At 33.8% G+C, this 25,747-nt stretch overlaps 1 protein-coding gene across 3 annotated transcripts in view; it reads left to right on the top strand.

Annotated features, from left to right (window-relative positions):
* Nucleotides 1-25,747, top strand: part of LOC143246735 (ras-related protein Rab-20-like) — an 86,724-nt gene that overhangs the window by 46,298 nt on the left and 14,679 nt on the right. For all 3 annotated transcript variants that reach the window (XM_076493823.1, XM_076493822.1, XM_076493824.1), the window contains 3 exons: nucleotides 13,024-13,117; nucleotides 16,703-16,759; nucleotides 22,131-22,243. In XM_076493823.1, coding sequence (XP_076349938.1) covers nucleotides 13,024-13,117; nucleotides 16,703-16,759; nucleotides 22,131-22,243 — 264 coding nt within the window. The remainder of the gene's footprint in view (nucleotides 1-13,023; nucleotides 13,118-16,702; nucleotides 16,760-22,130; nucleotides 22,244-25,747) is intronic.

Here is a 25,747-nt window from a genome sequence, read left to right as displayed (position 1 = left end):
TTTGTAAATTGTAACACTTATTTCGGGACACTTCAAAAGAAATTTCAACCTTTCGAGCATGGCGAACACGCGCTGTGCATGCAATTAGTTAGTCAAATCTTTCATTTGACATCTCTGTGGTTGTTGTTCAAAGTAAAACAAATCTTTCATTCGACATCTCTGTGGTTGTTGTTCAAAGTAAAACAAATCTTTCATTCGACATCTCTGTGGTTGTTGTTCAAAGTAAAACAAATCTTTCATTCGACATCTCTGTGGTTGTTGTTCAAAGTAAAACAAATCTTTCATTCGACATCTCTGTGGTTGTTGTTCAAAGTAAAACAAATCTTTCATTTGACATCTCTGTGGTTGTTGTTCAAAGTAAAACAAATCTTTCATTTGACATCTCTGTGGTTGTTGTTCAAAGTAAAACAAATCTTTCATTTGACATCTCTGTGGTTGTTGTTCAAAGTAAAACAAATCTTTCATTTGACATCTCTGTGGTTGTTGTTCAAAGTAAAACAAATCTTTCATTTGACATCTCTGTGGTAGTTGTTCAAAGTAAAACAAATCTTTCATTTGACATCTTTGTGGTAGTTGTTCAAAGTAAAACAAATCTTTCATTTGACATCTCTGTGGTTGTTGTTCAAAGTAAAACAAATCTTTCATTTGACATCTCTGTGATTGTTGTTCAAAGTAAAACAAATCTTTCATTTGACATCTCTGTGGTTGTTGTTCAAAGTAAAACAAATCTTTCATTTGACATCTCTGTGGTTGTTGTTCAAAGTAAAACAAATCTTTCATTTGACATCTCTGTGGTTGTTGTTCAAAGTAAAACAAATCTCTCATTTGACATGTCTACAGGTCTCCAAGAGAATGAATGTTTATTTGAATATGAATAAAACTTTGCTGCGACCAGAATTTACTTTGAGGTCGTTCCATTTGGTCCGACATGACCAGGTGGTTAAGGTACTCGACTCGTAATCCGAGGGTCGCGGGTTCGAATCTCAATCACACCAAAGATGCCCTTTCAGCCATGGGGGCATTATAATGTGATGGTGAATCCCACTATTCGTTGGTAAAAGAGTAGCCCAAGAGTTGGCGATGTTTGGTGATGACTAGCTGCTTTCCCTCTAGTCTTACACTGCTAAATTATGGACGGCTAGCGCAGATAGCCCTCGTGTAGCTTTGCGCGAAATTCAAAAACAAACCATTCGTATTTTAATACGTGTACATCGCTGAAAGCTGCACTCAGTGAATAAATTACGTTGAGATAAATATTCGCGCAAGTTTTAAAAATAAACTGAATAAATTTAAACTGGTGTTTAAATCCACATTTAATAACAATTTCGCACTAATCACGTGACTGAAGATGTCACAGCAACAGTGTTTCACTCTATTCGCAACAATTTACAATCGCACTCTACATTGATGTTGCTGACAGTTTGGAGAAAGAGGTCTAATTACCACTTGACCTCCCAGGTCACGCCTGAACACAAATGCTCACATTTTTAATATTTCGTGTATCTCGGGACGGCTGGTATGGTTATTAACACGTTTCGACCTTCTTAGGTCATCTTCAGGTCAACGAAACATGGTCTAAACGTTGTTCTCTGCCATATTTTGGTGAAAGTGTTAATACCCATACCTGTTAATACCCACACCAGCCGTCCCGAGATACATTTTCACTTCAAGTGGGTTTTTCGTCATGACGAATTTTCAGTTTTTCGTTTGTTGTTACTGCAGTAATAGTCAAAAAATATCTTACCAGTTTTTTTTTTCTCAAAATTCAAATATTTAGGCAAATGTGGAGTCATCTAGAGAATAAACATAAGACAATACAGTACATTTACTGGGTCCCAATCTCTTTAGAACACCGGCAGTGGCGGATTTAAGGTTGTGTGGGCCCAAGGGCTAATAATTTTTGTAGGTTCTACATCTCATGTAATTTTACATAGAATACATTTATCAACGGGCCCCCATTAAGACCATGGGCCCTGGGGCTGCTCATTACCTAAATACGCCACTGAACACTGGTTAATATGTTGTTTCTTTGAACAGAGTTTATTTTGGCTTTACAGATGTTTTTACCATTTCTTTGTTTGAGATATAATTTCTGTAGAATCCGTTATGTGTTTATAGAAATCACTTAAGGCCCGGCATGGCCAGGTGGTTAAAGCACTCGACTCGTAATCTGAGTGTCGCGAGTACGAATTCCCGTAACACCAAACATGCTCGCCCTTTCAGTCGTGGGTGTGTTATAATACAACGTTCAATCCCACTATTTGTTGGTTAAAGAGTAGTCCAAGAGTTGGCGGCGGGTGTTGATGACTAGCTGCCTTCCCTCTAATCTTACACTGCTAAATTAGGGATGGTTAGCGCAGATAGCTCTCGAGTATTCTTAGGTTATGTTTAGACTATATCTACCTGGCCATGCAGGGCTTTACATGGAGATTAAAATATCCATATTATTGGTTAGATCACTAGCAAAACAAATAGAACCAGATATTACAATAGTAAAACATTAAGATAGTTATAAAATTAAAGAACTAAAGGAAAGTCGTCATGAAAGATAAGATTATATTTAAACACCCTGACTTAACGAACGAACACCTGATGATGGAAAGGTGTTAGCGCGAAACTAGTTGGCTATAATTTTACTTATTTCTGTGCCAAAATCCATTCTTATTTGTAATTGTTACTTATAATATATCAGCACCATGTGCCTAAAAAACGTTATACCATTCTTATATTTAACTTTAAATTTTTCTGTATGTCTTGGTGTCCACTTTCCGTTCCTGCTCATTTCTTTGAAGCATCTCAACTGTACTTAACATCCATCCTGGGAAATCCTACGAGAGTAATAACAATCGGTGTTTGAATCTGACTCCCTGTATCTGTCTGGCTGTGTGTTCGAACCCGAACTTCACCTATACCTTCGGGTCACTCCGACACATTGAGGGCTGTCGTTCGGTGTGACTCCTTTATACTGACCACTCACATGTTGCTTGTGCTGTTTACTTGATCTCTACCATACTTCAAAGGCAGCCTTGGTTTAGTCTAGGTAGAGTGATCCAGGGAGTTAGACATTAGGGTCATCACGTGTACCCTTTCTCTTATATTAAATACCTATCACACACTTTGAAAGTGCCCATAACACACTGCAGAGAATGATTACAACAAAACAAATGCCTTAAAATGTTAATAAATTAGTGGAAGAACTGTTTCATTACGTCATGGTTTCACGTTATATTATCGTTATTTAACATATTAGTTTTTTGTTTGTACATAGATTATGTTATTAATACGTTATTAAACATATTAGTTTTTTTGTTTGTACATGAATTGTGTTATTAATACGTTATTTAACATTAGTTTTTGTTTGTACATGGATTGTGTTATTAATACTTTATTTAACATATTAGTTGTTTTGTTTGTACATGGATTGTGTTATTAATACGTTATTTAACATTAGTTTTTTGTTAGTACATCGATTGTGTTATTAATACTTTATTTAACATATTAGTTGTTTTGTTTGTACATGGATTGTGTTATTAATACGTTATTTAACATATTAGTTTTCTTTGTTTGTACATGGATTGTGTTATTAATACGTTATTTAACATATTAGTTTTCTTTCTTTGTACATGGATTATGTTATTAATACTTTATTTAACATATCAGTTTTCTTTGTTTGTGCATGGATTGTGTTATTAATACGTTATTTAACATATTAGTTTTCTTTGTTTGTACATGGATTATGTTATTAATACTTTATTTAACATATTAGTTTTCTTTGTTTGTACATGGATTATGTTATTAATACGTTATTTAACATATTAGTTTTTTGTTTGTACATGGATTGTGTTATTAATACGTTATTTAACATTAGTTTTTTGTTTGTACATAGATTATGTTATTAATACGTTATTAAACATATTAGTTTTTTTGTTTGTACATGAATTGTGTTATTAATACGTTATTTAACATTAGTTTTTTGTTTGTACATGGATTGTGTTATTAATACTTTATTTAACATATTAGTTGTTTTGTTTGTACATGGATTGTGTTATTAATACGTTATTTAACATTAGTTTTTTGTTTGTACATCGATTGTGTTATTAATACTTTATTTAACATATTAGTTGTTTTGTTTGTACATGGATTGTGTTATTAATACGTTATTTAACATATTAGTTTTCTTTGTTTGTACATGGATTGTGTTATTAATACGTTATTTAACATATTAGTTTTCTTTCTTTGTACATGGATTATGTTATTAATACGTTATTTAACATATTAGTTTTCTTTGTTTGTACATGGATTATGTTATTAATACTTTATTTAACATATTAGTTTTCTTTGTTTGTACATGGATTGTGTTATTAATACGTTATTTAACATATTAGTTTTCTTTGTTTGTACATGAATTATGTTATTAATACTTTATTTAACATATTAGTTTTTTGTTTGTACATGGATTGTGTTATTAATACGTTATTTAACATTAGTTTTTTTGTTTGTACATCGATTGTGTTATTAATACTTTATTTAACATATTAGTTGTTTTGTTTGTACATGGATTGTGTTATTAATACGTTATTTAACATATTAGTTTTCTTTGTTTGTACATGGATTGTGTTATTAATACGTTATTTAACATATTAGTTTTCTTTCTTTGTACATGAATTATGTTATTAATACGTTATTTAACATATTAGTTTTCTTTGTTTGTACATGGATTATGTTATTAATACTTTATTTAACATATTAGTTTTCTTTGTTTGTGCATGGATTGTGTTATTAATACGTTATTTAACATATTAGTTTTTTGTTTGTACATGGATTGTGTTATTAATACGTTATTTAACATATTAGTTTTCTTTGTTTGTACATGGATTATGTTATTAATACTTTATTTAACATATTAGTTTTCTTTGTTTGTACATGGATTATGTTATTAATACGTTATTTAACATATTAGTTTTTTTGTTTGTACATGGATTGTGTTATTAATACGTTATTTAACATTAGTTTTTTGTTTGTACATAGATTATGTTATTAATACGTTATTTAACATATTAGTTTTCTTTGTTTGTACATGAATTGTGTTATTAATACGTTATTTAACATATTAGTTTTCTTTGTTTGTACATGGATTGTGTTATTAATACCTTATTTAACATATTAGTTTTCTTTGTTTGTACATGGATTGTGTCAATAATACGTTAGTTAACATATTAGTTTTCTTTGTTTGTACATGGATTGTGTTATTGATACGTTATTTAACATATTAGTTTTCTTTGTTTGTACATGGATTATGTTATTAATACGTTATTTAACATATTAGTTTTCTTTGTTTGTACATGGATTGTGTTATTAATACGTTATTTGACATATTAGTTTTCTTTGTTTGTACATGGATTATTTTATTAATACGTTATTTAACATATTAGTTTTCTTTGTTTGTACATGGATTGTGTTATTAATACGTTATTTGACATATTAGTTTTCTTTCTTTGTACATGGATTGTGTCAATAATACGTTACTTAACATATTAGTTTTCTTTGTTTGTACATGGATTGTGTTATTGATACGTTATTTAACATATTAGTTTTCTTTGTTTGTACATGGATTGTGTTATTAATACGTTATTTGACATATTAGTTTTTTTTGTTTGTACATGGATTATTTTATTAATACGTTATTTAACATATTAGTTTTCTTTGTTTGTACATGGATTGTGTTATTAATACTTTATTTAACATATTAGTTTTCTTTCTTTGTACATGAATTGTGTTATTAATACGTTATTTAACATATTAGTTAAATAACGTATTTAATTCACGTATTTTTACCTTATAATTTTGCTGCTCTAAATCAGCGGTCTGTAATGATAAAAACAATCCACTTTTTACTGTTGGGTGAAGCTGTAGTAATGATCTTAGACCAATAACTCACATGTGACTTGTATTTACACCAAATGAGACTCCTAACCATAGGTTATGAAGATCTATCAGTGCACCAGATTCGAAAAATATGCATGAAAGTTAAGTATGTTATTGTACGAAATATTTCTAGTACTTTGATACGAAAAATTGTAAGAAACTCAATTAAAGTTGAAGATATAGAAACCTCAGGTATTACTTAGTGGATTGCCTTCAAATTTGAAGTAATAATCCAGTAGATCACATCCACCGTGATAGCTTATATTACCACAATCCGAGGTACTCATGTTAGTAATACATTGTGTCCTACACAAGTTATTTTGGCCACACAACACGCTGCCGTGTGCATTAATTGAGATGCCAGCTTCCTTTGTTATAGGTTAATTAGCCATACTTCACAAAGAGAACCAATGAAGCAACAGCTGTGTGGAAAGTTAGCCTATGTTCATCACGTACCATTTCGTTATGTTTGTTTGTTAGTGGGCGATCTGTTCTCCGTCCTCAAGAAGTATAGAAACCCAGTTTCTAGCATTGTGCCACTAGAGGACGGTTTAGTGGTAAGTTGGTTAGTAAATTCGAGGTTTCGTACCCGTTGTCGCTGTACTCTGTACGTTATATGAATGGTGTTCAGATTTTCCTACTGTGGTAGCACTAAATTACTGACTTACCCCTAAAAATTAGGTACAAAAACATAGGTTTTCACAAAACCAACTCTTTTTATTATATTTCGACCGCAATAGGAAGCTAGAAAGGAAACATAATAAAAAAAAAAAAACGTTCAATTGTGCCATCCCATGATGCATTGCGAGTGTAATATTTCATCTACTGCCCTATTTTCTGGGTAATATCGATTTTAATATATTTGTAGACATGAAATTTACACCTTTTGAAGTAACTGTACGGCATTCTATAGTAAATGTTGCAAGTTCAACCGCCCCACCTTACTTAGTCAATCACAACTAGTTGCTGGGATTTCAATTAGTAGATACATTCTGGCTAATCGAATACGACCCACAACTTTGGGCTATCGAGTTAACAAGGTCACGTGAACACCCGCCCTCACCTTCTAGTAGTCATCAGTGTTTACTACATTCACACGTGAGCCCAGTTTTATACCCCGTCATTCTGTCACCAAATGTTTTCATTGTTAGTAGATATAAACCAGAATCTTTAACAAGACAACTTTCAAAAGAAGCACAACGCCCACAAACAATTGCGTCAAGTAGTTGTTTGGTAATTTATTTGTTCAGCCCACGTCACAAGGTTCTTCGCTAAATGGTTGTGTATCAGTTTGGAGCGCGCGCTGTATTGACTACTTAGGACTCTCTATATTACATTTTGTAAAATTAATGTGTATATAAACTGTAATTCAAGGTTGCTTTTCCTTCGAGATGAAAACGTTTTAGCCGATTCCATATTTATTTTTAGGCATTAATCAGTTGGTTCTATTAGAGTATACAGTACTCTCACAATTTTCTACTTTAAAACTCGTAAGCGTTAACAATCTGTGTAGACTCAGAGGTTGTTGATTCGCAGAAATTATTTTGAAATATTTAAACTTCCAATCACAACTTGGTCACTTTGTTCTTGATTAGATCTGACATTAATCACATAATGTTCTTCTCTTTCCTTCAGTCTCTTGTTGAACTTATGACCAAATTACATCGTCTGTCAGCCACTTTCTCAAACTTTTTCGTCGAACGCACAAGAAATTAGATAAAAGCTACATTCATACCTTTTAAAAATACCTTTCTTAATAAATATCTTTATCAATATAGTTATCAAAATATAATCCAGTTTCTGTTAGTCCATGATACAGGGATCTGATCCGAAAGTGTTTGTTTTTGAAATTCTCTCAAAGCTACACGAAGGCTATTTGCGCTAGCCGTTCCTAATTTAGGAGCGTTCTAAGACTAGAGGGAAGGCAGCTAGTCAGCCCCACCCACCGCCAACTCTTGGACTACTCTTTTACCAACGAATAGTGAGACTGACCGTCACATTATAATACCCAACCGGCTGAAAGGGCGAGCTTGTTTGGTGTGACGGGGATTCGAACCCACAACCCTCGGATTATGAGTCGAGTGCCTTAATCACCGGGGATCCGAAAGTGAGGAACCATAGATTAATATGTTTTACTTTGTTTCTGTATAAATGAAAAGTTAAAGTTACGAACAATAATGAAATGTAACGTAACAATTCAGACATATTACTGATTGTCAACATTAGTTGAAAACAAATTATTAAGTAGTATTCTTGTTTCTTTGTAACTAAGCACAAAGCTACAAGATGGGCTATCTGTCTGGTGCCCATCATGGGCATGAAAATCAGATTTCTCATGTTGTAAGTCCGCAGACGTACCGTTGTGCTGCAAAGAGAGTGTGCGTGTTTCTTTTTTATAGCAAAGCTACGTCAGGCTATCTCTTGAGTCCATCGAGGGGAATCGGACCCCTGATTTTAGCGTTGTAAATCCGTAGGCGAGTAAGTTGCGAGTAAAAGTTTTTTAAAAATGTTTTCGAAAATTGTAAAATAATTTGGGCGAAACGACAATCTCTAAATGTATATATAAAAATAATTTTATAAATTATAGAGTAAAGATGGAGAACGGCAGTGTACCATGTACCAGAGAAAATAAGTTTAATGTCCATAAATCCAATAAGGAACAGTTGTTACAGTTTTCTAATATAAGTATTTTCACATCACGCTTAAATTAAAACTTAAGTGCTAACTCACACTTTTAGTTGAAAGACTGTACACACAGGCTCATTAGTGTGTAACATAGAAAATATGTAATATCAAGTAAAGTGAGGAGAATTTGGTTGTCAATTAATGTAAGGTTATTCAGTAGACAATCTATTCTTCGCCCACTACGAGTATTGAAACCCTGTTTTTATCGTGTTAAGCCGACAAAGGTTCCGCTGAGTCATTGGAGAGGTAGTTTCAGTGATCTGTCAGGAAAAAGAAAGTAAGAGACGAATGGGACAATATGTTTTAAGTCAAATGTGTATTGTACTAAATAGCGTGTTAAAGTTTCATACTTACCAAGCTACGACATTAACTGATATAAAAGGCCCGGCATGGTCAGGTGGGTTAAGGCGCTCGACTCGTAATCTATTCGTTTGTAAAAGAGTAGCCCAAGAGTTGGCGGTTGGTGGTGATGACTAGCTGTATTCCTTCTAGCCTTACACTGCTAAATTAGGGATGGCTAGCGCAGATAGCCTTTGTGTAGCTTTGCGCGAAATTAAAAAACAAACAAAAACTGATATAAATAATTTTATTCATCTAGCTATGTAGACGTTATAAATAAGGTTGATTTACGTTCCTGTACAGACTTTAGCAGATTTTTAATACAAGGAGAGAGGAAAAACAATATCCATAAGACTGTCCATCCCTGTTGGTAGTTTGGTATGTACTTTCCATAAGACTGTCTATCCCTGTTGGTGGTTTGGTATCTACTTTCCATAAGACTGTCTATCCCTGTTGGTGGTTTGGTATCAACTTTCCATAAGATTGTCCATCCCTGTTGATAGTTTGGATTTAGGATCTACTATCCATAAGACTGTCCATCCCTGTTGGTAGTTTGGATCTAGGATCTACTATCCATAAGACTGCCCATCCCTGTTGATAGTTTGGATCTAGGATCTACAATCCATAAGACTGTCCATCCCTGTTGGTAGTTTGGATCTAGGATCTACTATCCATAAGACTGTCCATCCCTGTTGGTTGTTTGGATCTAGGATCTACTATCCATAAGACTGTCCATCTCTGTTGGTTGTTTGGATCTAGGATCTACTATCCATAAGACTGTCCATCCCTGTTGGTAGTTTGGATCTAGGATCTACTATCCATAAGACTGTCCATCCCTGTTGGTAGTTTGGATCTAGGATCTACTATCCATAAGACTGTCCATCCCTGTTGGTTGTTTGGATCTAGGATCTACTATCCATAAGATTGTCCATCCCTGTTGGTTGTTTGGATCTAGGATCTACTATCCATAAGACTGTCCATCCCTGTTGGTAGTTTGGATTTGGGATCTACTATCCATAAGACTGTCCATCCCTGTTGATAGTTTGGATCTAGGATCTACTATCCATAAGACTGTCCATCCATGTTGGTAGTTTGGATCTAGGATCTACTATCCATAAGACTGTCCATCCATGTTGGTAGTTTGGATCTGGGATCTACTATCCATAAGACTGTCCATCCCTGTTGGTAGTTTGGATCTGGGATCTACTATCCATAAGACTGTCCATCCCTGTTGGTAGTTTGGATCTAGGATCTACTATCCATAAGACTGCCCATCCCTGTTGGTAGTTTGGATCTAGGATCTACTATCCATAAGACTGTCCATCCCTGTTGGTAGTTTGAATCTAGGATCTACTATCCATAAGACTGTCCATCCCTGTTGGTAGTTTGGATTTAGGATCTACTATTCATAAGACTGTCCATCCCTGTTGGTAGTTTGGATTTAGGATCTACTATCCATAAGACTACCCATCCCTGTTGGTAGTTTGGATCTAGGATCTACTATCCATAAGACTGCCCATCCCTGTTGGTAGTTTGGATCTAGGATATACTATCCATAACATTATGTATTCATATTGTAAATTGGAATATACTCTCATAAAACTTTCCATCCTTATTGTAAATTTGTGATCCACTTTCCGTAAGACCAAAACTTGGAAAAAAAACAAAAAAAAACATCTTGGCAGAGTGTAAATAAATATTCTGGGGGTCTGTGAAATGTGCACGTGCTAGAAGGAAACATTCCCAGGAGTATAAAAGATATATTTATAGTAAAGACGACTGGGGGTTGTCATCTGTGGGGTTGCCATCTGTGGGGTTGTCATCTGTGTAGTTTTATCGACTAAATAAGGCTTTGTAAAGAATTATATAACAATACAGACGACACTTTTATGCCGGCCATCTCTTTATGTTTATTCCACTTTATTTACGTTTTTTAAGTGCAAAACACGTGAACACTTCAGAGTAGACAAATGGTTTCACCCTCTGTAAAATAAAGAAACTTATCTCAGTTTATAGGTATCATGTTTATGGGGGGTGTAAGAATTCGATTGCAGTTGTGCCTCGCAAGTTGGTCCAACTGGTGTAATAACTTCAAATATTACAATGTGGACTTTTTGTTTTCCTCGTTGCTATCAACTGAGCTTTTAATGAGAGGGTACAGCAAACACCAGTAGTAACCTAGTTCTTAACATAACTGTTTACTCAGATCGAGGGCAGTGTTACACTAAACTAGGACAGTGATCGTGACGTTCCCCTCGCATACTTGTTTAAATATTCTTCGGCCTCAGTGTGTGTATCGTTGAAAATAATTAGTCTCAAAAATACAATTAAAATAATTAATTAAAAAGAATAATTAACATTAAAACAAAATAATTAAATTATTAGGAAGCTATAGTTCTCTTGACAATTTTATCAATATTAGGAGTGACCAGTACTATATACTGTGTTGTGATAGGTAGACACAGTACACTATACTGTGTTGTGATAGGTAGACACAGTACACTATACTATGTTGTGATAGATGGACACAGTACACTATACTGTGTTGTGATAGGTAGACACAGTACACTATATTGTGTTGTGATAGATGGACACAGTACACTATACTGTGTTGTGATAGGTAGACACAGTTCACTATACTGCGTTGTGATAGGTGGGCACAGTACACTATACTGTGTTGTGATAGGTAGACACAGTTCACTATACTGCGTTGTGATAGGTAGACACAGTACAATAGATTGTGTTGTGTTAGATAGACACGGTACACTAGATTGTGTTGTGATAGATAGACACAATGCACTAGATTGTGTTGTGATAGATAGACACAATACACTATACTGAGTTGTGTTAGATAGACACAACACACTAGATTGTGTTGTGTTAGATAGACACGGTACACTAGATTGTGTTGTGACAGGTAGACACGGGACACTATACTGAGTTGTGTTAGATAGACACAACACACTAGATTGTGTTGAGATAGATAGACACGGGACACTAGATTGTATTGTGATAGATACAACACACTAGATTGTATTGTGATAGACAGACACAACACACTAGATTGTGTTGTGATAGATAGACACAGCACACTAGATTGTGTTGTGATAGATAGACACAACACACTAGATTGTGTTGTGTTAGATAGACACGGTGCACTAGATTGTGTTGTGTTAGATAGACACGGTGCACTAGATTGTGTTGTGACAGGTAGACACATTACACTATACTGAGTTGTGTTAGATAGACACGGTGCACTAGATTGTGTTGTGACAGGTAGACACATTACACTATATTGAGTTGTGTTAGATAGACACGGTACACTATACTGAGTTGTGTTAGATAGACACGGTACACTAGATTGTGTTGTGTTAGATAGACACGGTACACTAGATTGTGTTGTGTTAGATAGACACGGTACACTAGATTGTGTTAGATAGACACGGTACACTAGATTGTGTTGTGTTAGATAGACACGGTACACTAGATTGTGTTGTGTTAGATAGACACGGTACACTATACTGAGTTGTGTTAGATAGACACGGTACACTAGATTGTGTTGTGTTAGATAGACACGGTACACTAGATTGTGTTGTGTTAGATAGACACGGTACACTAGATTGTGTTGTGTTAGATAGACACGGTACACTAGATTGTGTTGTGTTAGATAGACACGGTACACTAGATTGTGTTGTGTTAGATAGACACGGTACACTAGATTGTGTTGTGTTAGATAGACACGGTACACTATACTGAGTTGTGTTAGATAGACACGGTACACTAGATTGTTTTGTGTTAGATAGACACAACACACTAGACCAGGGGTTTTTAACCAGGGGTGCCCGCACCCCTAGGGGGTGCGAAGATGATTCCCAAGGGGTGCGAGGATGCCCATGAATAATTAAATCAAATGTATATTTTTACATAAGAGTATGCTTTATATTTCTCCAGGGGGTGCGAGAAATGATTACTGATTTGAAAGGGGTGCAAACACTGAAAAAGGTTAAGAACCACTGCACCAGACGGTAGACATGGTGTAAATATCATATTAACAATTTTACTTTACTTTTCTAGAGATTTGAAAGTTGTTCTTCTTGGAGACGCTCACGTTGGAAAAACATCGTTGGTAAGACGGTACATTGACAGGAAATTTCAAGGAAGTGTGAGTGTAAGTACCATTTTATCTGAACATGTAGTAGCACTGTTTGTATCAAATACTACTTTACTCATGTTATCCTAAACTTGTATATAGTACTGTTTATATCAAAGTCTTCATTTACGTTATCCCAAATTTATATATAGTACTGTTTGTATAAAATAGGCTTCCTTCATGTTATCCTAAACTTGTATATAGTACTGTTTGTATCAAAGTCTTCATTTACGTTATCCCAAATTTATATATAGTACTGTTTGTATAAAATAGGCTTCCTTCATGTTATCCTAAACTTGTATATAGTACTGTTTGTATCAAAGTCTTCATTTACGTTATCCCAAATTTATATATAGTACTGTTTGTATAAAATAGGCTTCCTTCATGTTATCCTAAACTTGTATATAGTACTGTTTGTATCAAAGTCTTCATTTACGTTATCCCAAATTTATACATAGTACTGTTTGTATAAAATAGGCTTCCTTCATGTTATCCTAAACTTGTATATAGTACTGTTTATATCAGTCTTCATTTACGTTATCCCAAATTTATATATAGTACTGTTTGTATAAAATAGGCTTCCTTCATGTTATCCTAAACTTGTATATAGTAATTGTTTGTATCAAAGTCTTCATTTACGTTATCCCAAATTTATATATAGTACTGTTTGTATAAAATAGGCTTCCTTCATGTTATCCTAAACTTGTATATAGTACTGTTTGTATCAAAGTCTTCATTTACGTTATCCCAAATTTATATATAGTACTGTTTGTATAAAATAGGCTTCCTTCATGTTATCCTAAACTTGTATATAGTACTGTTTGTATCAAAGTCTTCATTTACGTTATCCCAAATTTATACATAGTACTGTTTGTATAAAATAGGCTTCCTTCATGTTATCCTAAACTTGTATATAGTACTGTTTATATCAGTCTTCATTTACGTTATCCCAAATTTATATATAGTACTGTTTGTATAAAATAGGCTTCCTTCATGTTATCCTAAACTTGTATATAGTACTGTTTGTATCAAAGTCTTCATTTACGTTATCCCAAATTTATATATAGTACTGTTTGTATAAAATAGGCTTCCTTCATGTTATCCTAAACTTGTATATAGTACTGTTTGTATCAAAGTCTTCATTTACGTTATCCCAAATTTATATATAGTACTGTTTGTATAAAATAGGCTTCCTTCATGTTATCCTAAACTTGTATATAGTACTGTTTATATCAACGTTTTCATTTACGTTATCCCAAATTTATATATAGTACTGTTTGTATAAAATAGGCTTCCTTCATGTTATCCTAAACTTGTATATAGTACTGTTTGTATCAAAGTCTTCATTTACGTTATCCCAAATTTATATATAGTACTGTTTGTATAAAATAGGCTTCCTTCATGTTATCCTAAACTTGTATATAGTACTGTTTGTATCAAAGTCTTCATTTACGTTATCCCAAATTTATATATAGTACTGTTTGTATAAAATAGGCTTCCTTCATGTTATCCTAAACTTGTATATAGTACTGTTTGTATCAAAGTCTTCATTTACGTTATCCCAAATTTATATATAGTACTGTTTGTATAAAATAGGCTTCCTTCATGTTATCCTAAACTTGTATATAGTACTGTTTGTATCAAAGTCTTCATTTACGTTATCCCAAATTTATATATAGTACTGTTTGTATAAAATAGGCTTCCTTCATGTTATCCTAAACTTGTATATAGTACTGTTTGTATCAAAGTCTTCATTTACGTTATCCCAAATTTATATATAGTACTGTTTGTATAAAATAGGCTTCCTTCATGTTATCCTAAACTTGTATATAGTACTGTTTGTATCAAAGTCTTCATTTACGTTATCCCAAATTTATACATAGTACTGTTTGTATAAAATAGGCTTCCTTCATGTTATCCTAAACTTGTATATAGTACTGTTTATATCAACGTTTTCATTTACGTTATCCCAAATTTATATATAGTACTGTTTGTATAAAATAGGCTTCCTTCATGTTATCCTAAACTTGTATATAGTACTGTTTGTATCAAAGTCTTCATTTACGTTATCCCAAATTTATATATAGTAACTGTTTGTATAAAATAGGCTTCCTTCATGTTATCCTAAACTTGTATATAGTACTGTTTGTATCAAAGTCTTCATTTACGTTATCCCAAATTTATATATAGTACTGTTTGTATAAAATAGGCTTCCTTCATGTTATCCTAAACTTGTATATAGTACTGTTTGTATCAAAGTCTTCATTTACGTTATCCCAAATTTATATATAGTACTGTTTGTATAAAATAGGCTTCCTTCATGTTATCCTAAACTTGTATATAGTACTGTTTGTATCAAAGTCTTCATTTACGTTATCCCAAATTTATACATAGTACTGTTTGTATAAAATAGGCTTCCTTCATGTTATCCTAAACTTGTATATAGTACTGTTTATATCAACGTTTTCATTTACGTTATCCCAAATTTATATATAGTACTGTTTGTATAAAATAGGCTTCCTTCATGTTATCCTAAACTTGTATATAGTACTGTTTGTATCAAAGTCTTCATTTACGTTATCCCAAATTTATATATAGCACTGTTTGTATAAAATAGGCTTCCTTCATGTTATCCTAAACTTGTATATAGTACTGTTTATATCAGTCTTCATTTACGTTATCCCAAATTTATATATAGTATTGTTTGTATAAAATAGGCTTCCTTCATGTTATCCTAAACTTGTATATAGTACTGTTTGTATGAAAGAGTCATCACTCATATTATTTTAAACTTGTGTATAGTACTGTTCATATAAAATAGTCTTCATTCATATTATTTTATACTTCTATATATTACTTACTGTTTGTATAAAATAGTCTTTACTCATGTTGTCCTCAACTTGTATGCGGTACTGTTTGTATAAAAGTCTTCATTCATGTTATTTTTAACTTGTTTATAGTACTGTTGTGTACAGTAGTCTTCATTCATGTTATCCCTATATTGTATATAGTACTGTTTATATAAAAACAGTCTTCATTCGTGTTATTTTAAACTTGTATATAGTACTGTTTGTCTAAGATAACCTTCACTCTTATTATCCTAATCTTCTATATAGTACTGTCTGTTTTAAATGGTTTTTAGTCGTGACATTGTTAGGTTCGGTCGTAACTATTTTAGATGCTTCAATAATAATTTTATAAAGTGTACTTTAAGTCCTGTTTGGAACGTTTTTCCATGTTGCTGTTTATCCCAGTTTATGTAGTTTTCCTTTTAAGAATATAAATTCGTTATGAGAATAGTGTTATGGTATTGTATTTATGTACGTGTTTAATGTGTTATATTGAACGTTTTTCAATAACGCCAGCATTTTTAACAAAGTGTTGTATCTTAAGAAATGATACGTTTATTTTAGTTGTTAATCTGTATAACTTCTTTAGGCTTCAAACCTTGTTTCCACATTATATTACAGGGTGTATATTGTTTGGGCTCTACGTGTTTGTTTCAACAAGTTTACTATATGGTACACAGTTACTGTACATATTTTATAACATTATGTATTTATGGCTATTATTTTACAAACGTTTTTAAACTGTTCTTTACAGACTATTGGCGCATCTTTCTTACTGAAGCAGTGGGGTAATTACAATATAGCAATATGGGTAAGTGAACAAGTTAAGAAACAGTTTTAGGAACTTTAGTGAATCGTAAATTATATATTCTTGTTTATTGAGAATTTTTGTATTTAAAATTATCAACCATTACGTTTTTTGTTTTAAATATTATATATTCTGTTTTTCTTATATTTTGTATTTTTCTGACATATGTTGTCAATTGTAACAACATTGCGTGAACGACACTCGACGTTTTTGTTAATTCAAAATTACAAATGGTTTAAAGTAATGTTCAATTGTTTAAAACTAAGGATCATACAACAGGTTTTCTGAAGCCTTTTTACTCCGTATTTTAACCTATGACCCCCCTTCCCCAGGAACAACTGTTGAAACTGAATTTTAAGAAATAATATTAAATACAATTTGTGACTTTCAGTTTCTGCCTCAGAAATTGTTCTAAGAACAAATTTCAAGTCTTGTTTGACAAGTTGAAGTAACGCCCAACCTGGGGTCTTATCTTATAACATGGATTTAACTGTTGTCTTCTAAGATGGATAACGCTAAATTTCAAGTGTTGTCGTGAATAACACCAAACTCCGAGTGTTGTCTCATGATATTGATATAACCAGATTTCGAGTCTTGTCGTATAGTAACTTTGTACAACATCACATCGGTTAAAATGTTACGTCTACCCTGTTTATAGTAAATCACAAACACAATGGTATTTGCTTTGGAATACTTTCAAATCATTTTATCTCAAAGCAAGATATTTCGCAATTATTATTTTATTGTGTCTACTATTCGTATCTTCAGTAACTCAGCGGTAAACTTGAGGGTTCACAACGTTAAAATTTCAGGTTCTATCCTTCTGGTGGGTTTTGTGTTTCAGAGGATTATTTTTTGTTTTGTTTTGTTTTAATTTCGGGGAAAGCTACACGAGGGCTATCTGCGCTAGCTGTTCCTAATTTAGCAGTGTAAGACTAGAAGGAAAACAGGTAGTCTTCACCACCCGCCGTCAACTCTTGGGCTACCTTTTACCAACGAATAGTGAGATTGACCATCACATTATAACACTGAAAGGGCGAGCATGTTTGGTGTCGCAAGTATTCGAACCCACGACCCTCAGATTACGAATCGATTGCCTTAACCATCTGTCCATGCCGGGCCTGTTCTAGTGGAAAGCCGCAGACTCACCGTTATCTCATCTAGAGACCTCTGTTGGGGACAATGAAAAACTGCTGTGTTTCTTTTCTCTGAAGAGATAATTAGTTTTTTGAAATTATCTTAAAAGTATCATCGTTACAGTGTTTACTGACTACGTCACAACCTCTCAGCATTCAGTAGGTAACAAAAGTAATACAATGGAATTTGATTGTAACATTCAATGTTGATTTGATAAAAAAAGTATCTATTCAGAATATTAGTGAAACTCCACATGAAGGGCTCTTTGGGCCTTTTTTATTGTTTGCTTTTGTCTGATAGTGCAAAGATACACAAGGAGCTATCTGTACTGATGAGTTAGTGAGAAGGTGAATATTCAAAAGCGCTCGCCGTCGATTCTAGAGTTACTTTTGTCTGACCGAATAAGTGGCCTACCAAGGCCTGGTGGTTAAGGTGCTCGACTCGCAATCTGAGGGTCGCAGGTTCGATTCCATGTCACACCAAACATGCTCGCCCTTTCAGCCGTAGGGGTGTTATAACGTGACGGTGAATCCTACTATTTGTTGGTAAAAGAATAGCCCAAGAGTTAGCGGTGGGTGACCACCTACCTTCCCTCTAATCTTACACTGCTAAATTAGGGACACATAGCGTAGATAGTCCTCGTGTAGCTTTGGGCGAAATTAAAACAAAACATATACTTGCGGGGTTTAACTGCAACAGTTACTTTAATAACTTATATTAAAGTAAAAAGACAAATGTCGTAATATTATACATCAATCAGACGAAATTCAACTTATTACGTTGACTCATGTGCGTAACAGATCTCTGTATTCGTGTTAGAAACAGGCATCACTTTCAGAACAATTCTTATGAGACATACAAGTACACTGGAAAAACATTGGTGCTATTATGTCGTGACCGGTTTTATTTGTCTAAAAATATAAGGCTCTGTCACTATTGATTATTTGAAAGTAAATAAACCATTTCACACTAGACAGCGAAAGAATCTAATATCATTATTTACTTATTTGTTTTAAAGCTTCAAGCAACATAATGGGCTGTTTGTGCTTTGCCCACAGGGAAAAATCGAGCTTTGATATTTTAAACTTATAAGCCCTCAGGGGAGCCAACTGGTTGTTTAACTTGATTTATGTACGATATATTTCTAAGACACACGAAACTGGTGCTTACGTAGAATATAGAAAAAAAGGTCAAGATGTGCGCGTGTCATGAGGTCAATTTTGGAGGCGTAAATAATTATATGTCTGTATTTCTCCAGCCTTGTTATCGACTACTGTGCACGCGATCACGTAGGGTGCATATATAAATTAAATATCAAATAACAGTAAGATAAATTAAAAACCTACGTCGCAAATAAGAAAATGATCAGTAACAAATGAATCTGTTTATCTATTCTTTCTATCCATGTTATCGAAATGTTTGTACACGAGTTTATCTATTCTTTCTATCCATGTTTCGAAACGTTTTTACAAGTGCTTATCTATTCTTTCTATCCATGTTATCGAAACGTTTGTACACGAGTTTATCTATTCTTTCTATCCATGTTATCGAAATGTTTGTACACGAGTTTATCTATTCTTTCTATCCATGTTTCGAAACGTTTTTACAAGTGCTTATCTATTCTTTCTATCCATGTTATCGAAACGTTTGTACACGAGTTTATCTATTCTTTCTATCCATGTTATCGAAATGTTTGTACACGAGTTTATCTATTCTTTCTATCCATGTTATCGAAATGTTTGTACACCTGCTTATCTATTCTTTCTATCCATGTTATCGAAACGTTTCTACACGTGCTTATCTCTTCTATCCATGTTATCGAAATGTTTGTACACTTTTTATCTATCCTTTCTCTTCATGTTATCGAAACGTTTGTACACGTGTTTTTCTATTCTTTCTATCCATGTTATCGAAACGTTTTTACAAGTGCTTATCTATTCTTTCTATCCATGTTATCGAAATGTTTGTACACGAGTTTATCTATCCTTTCTATCCATGTTATCGAAATGTTTGTACAACGGTTTATCTATTCTTTCTATCCATGTTATCGAAACGAAACGTTTGTACACGTGCTTATCTATTCTTTCTATCCATGTTATCGAAACGTTTGTACACGTGCTTATCTATTCTTTCTATCCATGTTATCGAAACGTTTGTACACGTGCATATCTATTCTTTCTATCCATGTTATCGAAACGTTTTTACAAGTGCTTATCTATTCTTTCTATCCATGTTATCGAAATGTTTGTACACGTGTTTATTCTTTCTATCCATGTTATCGAAACGTTTTTACAAGTGCTTATCTATTCTTTCTATCCATGTTATCGAAACGTTTGTACACGTGCTTATCTATTCTTTCTATCCATGTTATCGAAACGTTTGTACACGTGCTTATCTATTCTTTCTATCCATGTTATCGAAACGTTTGTACACGTGCTTATCTGTTCTTTATATCCATGTTATCGAAATGTTTGTACACGTGTTTATCTATTCTTCATATCCATGTTATTGAAACGTTTGCACATGTGCTTATCTATTCTATCCATGTTATCGAAACGTTTGTACACGTGCTTATCTATTCTATCCAGGTTATCGAAATGTTTGTACATGTGTTTATCTATTCTTTATATCCATGTTATCGAAGTGTTTGTACATGTGTTTATCTATTTTCATTTCTGTTTTATCAGAATATTTGGACACTTGTTTATCTATTTTCCTTTCTGTGTTATCAGAATATTTGTACACAAATTTGTCTCTCCTTTTTAGTATTGTTAAAGTGTTTGAACACGTGTTTATCTGTCCTTATTAGTATTGTTAAAGTGTTTGTACACCTATTTGTCTGTCCTTATTAGTATTGTGAAAGTGTTTGTACACATGTTTATCTATTTTCCTATCTGTGTTATCAGAATATTTGTACACAAATTTGTCTGCCCTTATTAGTATTGTTAAAGTGTTTGTACACGTGTTTATCTGTTCTTATTAGTATTGTTAAAGTGTTTGTACACGTGTTTATCTGTCCTTATTAGTATTGTTAGTGTTTGTACACGTGTTTGTCTATTTTCCTTTCTGTGTAATCAGAATATTTGTATACAAATTTGTCTGTCCTTATTGGTATTGTTAAAGTGTTTGAACACGTGTTTATCTGTCCTTGTTAGTACTGATAAAGTGTTTGAACACGTGTTTATCTGTCCTTATTAGTATTGTTAAAGTGTTTGTACACCTATTTGTCTGTCCTTATTAGTATTGTTAAAGTGTTTGTACACGTGTTTATCTGTCCTTATTAGTATTGTTAGTGTTTGTACACGTGTTTATCTGTTCTTATTAGTATTGTTAGTGTTTGTACACGTGTTTATCTGTCCTTATTAGTATTGTTAGTGTTTGTACACGTGTTTATCTTTCCTTATTAGTATTGTTAAAGTGTTTGTATATGTGTTTATCTGTCCTTGTTAGTGTTGTTAAAGTATTTGTACGCGTGTTTATCCTTTTTCTCCATGTTGTCAAAATGTTTTGTATGTATTTATACTTTTATTCATATTATTAAAATGTTTGTTCACGTGTTTATGTATTATTCCTATTCATGTTATCAAAATTCATGCACATGTCATTATCTGCCCTTTCTATCGTTACTATCAAAATGTTTGTGTATCTGTGTAACCATTCTTTCTATCCGTTGCTTAGATGAATGCCAAACTAAGATTCTTAGGGATATGTTTATTAGTCAACAGTTTAATGTAAGTATAGTAAGTTTATTACTAAAGGGTTTAACGTAAGTGGAGTAAGTTTATCAGTAAACGCTTTAATGTAAGTGTACGCTTTTTAAATGCACTTATTTGGACACTTATTGTTTAAGTATCAAACAACGTAATAGCTTTTAGGGTTAATTTGTGGAATAAAAATAACACGTTCAACCATGAAAATATACTCTCAGTCATAAGGTTATGATATTATATTTCATCCATTTTGGAAAGTCCAAGAAAGTTAGGTCCATTCGCTACTCTTTACTTATTAACTGATGTTCCGGTGGGTTAATGCTTATTTTGTGTACTTTAAAATCTGGACTAACTGGACTTTATTAGCGAAGTTAGCGATTAAACGTTGCTTTGTAGAGGTACATACACTGAAATGTTAGGCCTATCAACCTGTATGTGTTCCTTCATTTTATGTTGAATGTTGCTTTCTTATGTGAAAATGGTGTGTCTGTACCAGTGACAGTTGGTTTTTGACTCTGGCTTTTCAGGACACGGCTGGTGCGGAAAAATATTCCGGTTTGAGCTCTTTCTATTGCCGAAATGCTGCAGCAGCTGTCCTGACCTTTGACCTAACCCGTTACAAGTCCATAGAAACTTTAAGGTAAGAAATAAATAATGTTAGTATTATAGATGAAGATTTAATATAAATGTTCTTTTCAAAACTTGATATGGTGTTTAAAACTGTAAAACATTCAGTTTGGATTTACTTACTGTCATGTGGACATAGCTTGTGTTAATATGAATTATGTTACATTCACTTGATGTTGCGTGACTTGAATGATAAGTAGAAATACGGACTTGGGAAACATGTTACATAACACGAACTTGACACGACCCATGAACAGTAGTCAAGTAAAATTGTACAACATGTTTCACAACATGAAGCTGTCATGATAAATAGTAATGTTAGAGCTAAGTAATTCATGTTCACAACATGAATATATGATACTTAATTACGATGTTAGGTTGAGAAACTTGTTTCACAACACGATGTTTGTAAAGCTACAAACACGATTCATAACAGTCACTTCCAAGAAGGCCGTAGATAATAATAATAACCTTCAATACATGTTTGTTTTGTTGTGGTTCTTCCTGAATAATAATAACCTTCAATACATGTTTGTTTTGTTGTGGTTCTTCCTGAATAATAATAACCTTCAATACATGTTTGTTTTGTTGTGGTTCTTCCTAAATAATAATAACCTTCAATACATGTTTGTTTTGTTGTGGTTCTTCCTAAATAATAATAACCTTTCACACATGTTTGTTTTGTTGTGGTTCTTCCTAAATAATAATAACCTTTCACACATGTTTGTTTTCTTGTGGTGCTGCCAGTGTTAATAACCTGATACAGATGTTTGTTTTGTTGTGGTGCTGCCAGTGTTAATAACCTGATACAGATGTTTGTTTTGTTGTGGTGCTGCCAAAGTGTTAATAACCTGATACAGATGTTTGTTTTGTTGTGGTGCTGCCAGTGTTAATAACCTGATACACATGTTTGTGTTGTTGTGGTGCTGCCAGTGTTAATTAACCTGATACAGATGTTTGTTTTGTTGTGGTGCTGCCAGTGTTAATAACCTGATACAGATGTTTGTTTTGTTGTGGTGCTGCCAGTGTTAATAACCTGATACAGATGTTTGTTTTGTTGTGGTGCTGCCAGTGTTAATAACCTGATACAGATGTTTGTTTTGTTGTGGTGCTGCCAGTGTTAATAACCTGATACAGATGTTTGTTTTGTTGTGGTGCTGCCAGTGTTAATAACCTGATACAGATGTTTGTTTTGTTGTGGTGCTGCCAGTGTTAATAACCTGATACAGATGTTTGTTTTGTTGTGGTGCTGCCAAAGTGTTAATAACCTGATACAGATGTTTGTTTTGTTGTGGTGCTGCCAGTGTTAATACCCTGATACAGATGTTTGTTTTGTTGTGGTGCTGCCAGTGTTAATAACCTGATACAGATGTTTGTTTTGTTGTGGTGCTGCCAGTGTTAATAACCTGATACAGATGTTTGTTTTGTTGTGGTGCTGCCAAAGTGTTAATAACCTGATACAGATGTTTGTGTTGTTGTGGTGCTGCCAGTGTTAATAACCTGATACAGATGTTTGTTTTGTTGTGGTGCTGCCAGTGTTAATAACCTGATACAGATGTTTGTTTTGTTGTGGTGCTGCCAAAGTGTTAATAACCTGATACAGATGTTTGTTTTGTTGTGGTGCTGCCAAAGTGTTAATAACCTGATACAGATGTTTGTGTTGTTGTGGTGCTGCCAGTGTTAATAACCTGATACACATGTTTGTTTTGTTGTGGTGCTGCCAAAGTGTTAATAACCTGATACAGATGTTTGTGTTGTTGTGGTGCTGCCAGTGTTAATAACCTGATACAGATGTTTGTTTTGTTGTGGTGCTGCCAAAGTGTTAATACCCTGATACAGATGTTTGTTTTGTTGTGGTGCTGCCAGTGTTAATAACCTGATACACATGTTTGTGTTGTTGTGGTGCTGCCAGTGTTAATAACCTGATACAGATGTTTGTTTTGTTGTGGTGCTGCCAGTGTTAATAACCTGATACACATGTTTGTGTTGTTGTGGTGCTGCCAGTGTTAATAACCTGATACAGATGTTTGTGTTGTTGTGGTGCTGCCAGTGTTAATAACCTGATACAGATGTTTGTTTTCTTGTGGTGCTGCCAAAGTGTTAATAACTTGATACAGATGTTTGTTTTGTTGTGGTGCTGCCAGTGTTAATAACCTGATACACATGTTTGTGTTGTTGTGGTGCTGCCAGTGTTAATAACCTGATACAGATGTTTGTTTTGTTGTGGTGCTGCCAGTGTTAATACCCTGATACAGATGTTTGTTTTGTTGTGGTGCTGCCAGTGTTAATAACCTGATACACATGTTTGTGTTGTTGTGGTGCTGCCAGTGTTAATAACCTGATACACATGTTTGTGTTGTTGTGGTGCTGCCAGTGTTAATAACCTGATACAGATGTTTGTTTTGTTGTGGTGCTGCCAGTGTTAATAACCTGATACACATGTTTGTGTTGTTGTGGTGCTGCCAGTGTTAATAACCTGATACAGATGTTTGTTTTGTTGTGGTGCTGCCAGTGTTAATAACCTGATACAGATGTTTGTTTTGTTGTGGTGCTGCCAGTGTTAATAACCTGATACAGATGTTTGTTTTGTTGTGGTGCTGCCAAAGTGTTAATAACCTGATACAGATGTTTGTTTTGTTGTGGTGCTGCCAGTGTTAATAACCTGATACAGATGTTTGTTTTGTTGTGGTGCTGCCAGTGTTAATAACCTGATACAGATGTTTGTTTTGTTGTGGTGCTGCCAGTGTTAATAACCTGATACACATGTTTGTGTTGTTGTGGTGCTGCCAGTGTTAATAACCTGATACAGATGTTTGTTTTGTTGTGGTGCTGCCAGTGTTAATAACCTGATACACATGTTTGTGTTGTTGTGGTGCTGCCAGTGTTAATAACCTGATACAGATGTTTGTGTTGTTGTGGTGCTGCCAGTGTTAATAACCTGATACAGATGTTTGTTTTCTTGTGGTGCTGCCAGTGTTAATAACCTGATACAGATGTTTGTTTTGTTGTGGTGCTGCCAGTGTTAATAACCTGATACAGATGTTTGTGTTGTTGTGGTGCTGCCAGTGTTAATAACCTGATACAGATGTTTGTTTTGTTGTGGTGCTGCCAGTGTTAATAACCCTGATACAGATGTTTGTTTTGTTGTGGTGCTGCCAGTGTTAATAACCTGATACACATGTTTGTGTTGTTGTGGTGCTGCCAGTGTTAATAACCTGATACACATGTTTGTGTTGTTGTGGTGCTGCCAGTGTTAATAACCCGATACAGATGTTTGTTTTGTTGTGGTGCTGCCAGTGTTAATAACCTGATACAGATGTTTGTGTTGTTGTGGTGCTGCCAGTGTTAATAACCTGATACAGATGTTTGTTTTGTTGTGGTGCTGCCAGTGTTAATAACCTGATACAGATGTTTGTTTTGTTGTGGTGCTGCCAGTGTTAATAACCTGATACAGATGTTTGTTTTGTTGTGGTGCTGCCAAAGTGTTAATAACCTGATACAGATGTTTGTTTTGTTG

This window comes from Tachypleus tridentatus, chromosome 3 (genome assembly GCF_004210375.1).
Source record: "Tachypleus tridentatus isolate NWPU-2018 chromosome 3, ASM421037v1, whole genome shotgun sequence".
Lineage (NCBI taxonomy): Eukaryota > Metazoa > Arthropoda > Merostomata > Xiphosura > Limulidae > Tachypleus > Tachypleus tridentatus.
Note: the sequence above shows the minus strand (reverse complement) of the source record. Positions and strands in the feature narration are given on the sequence as shown.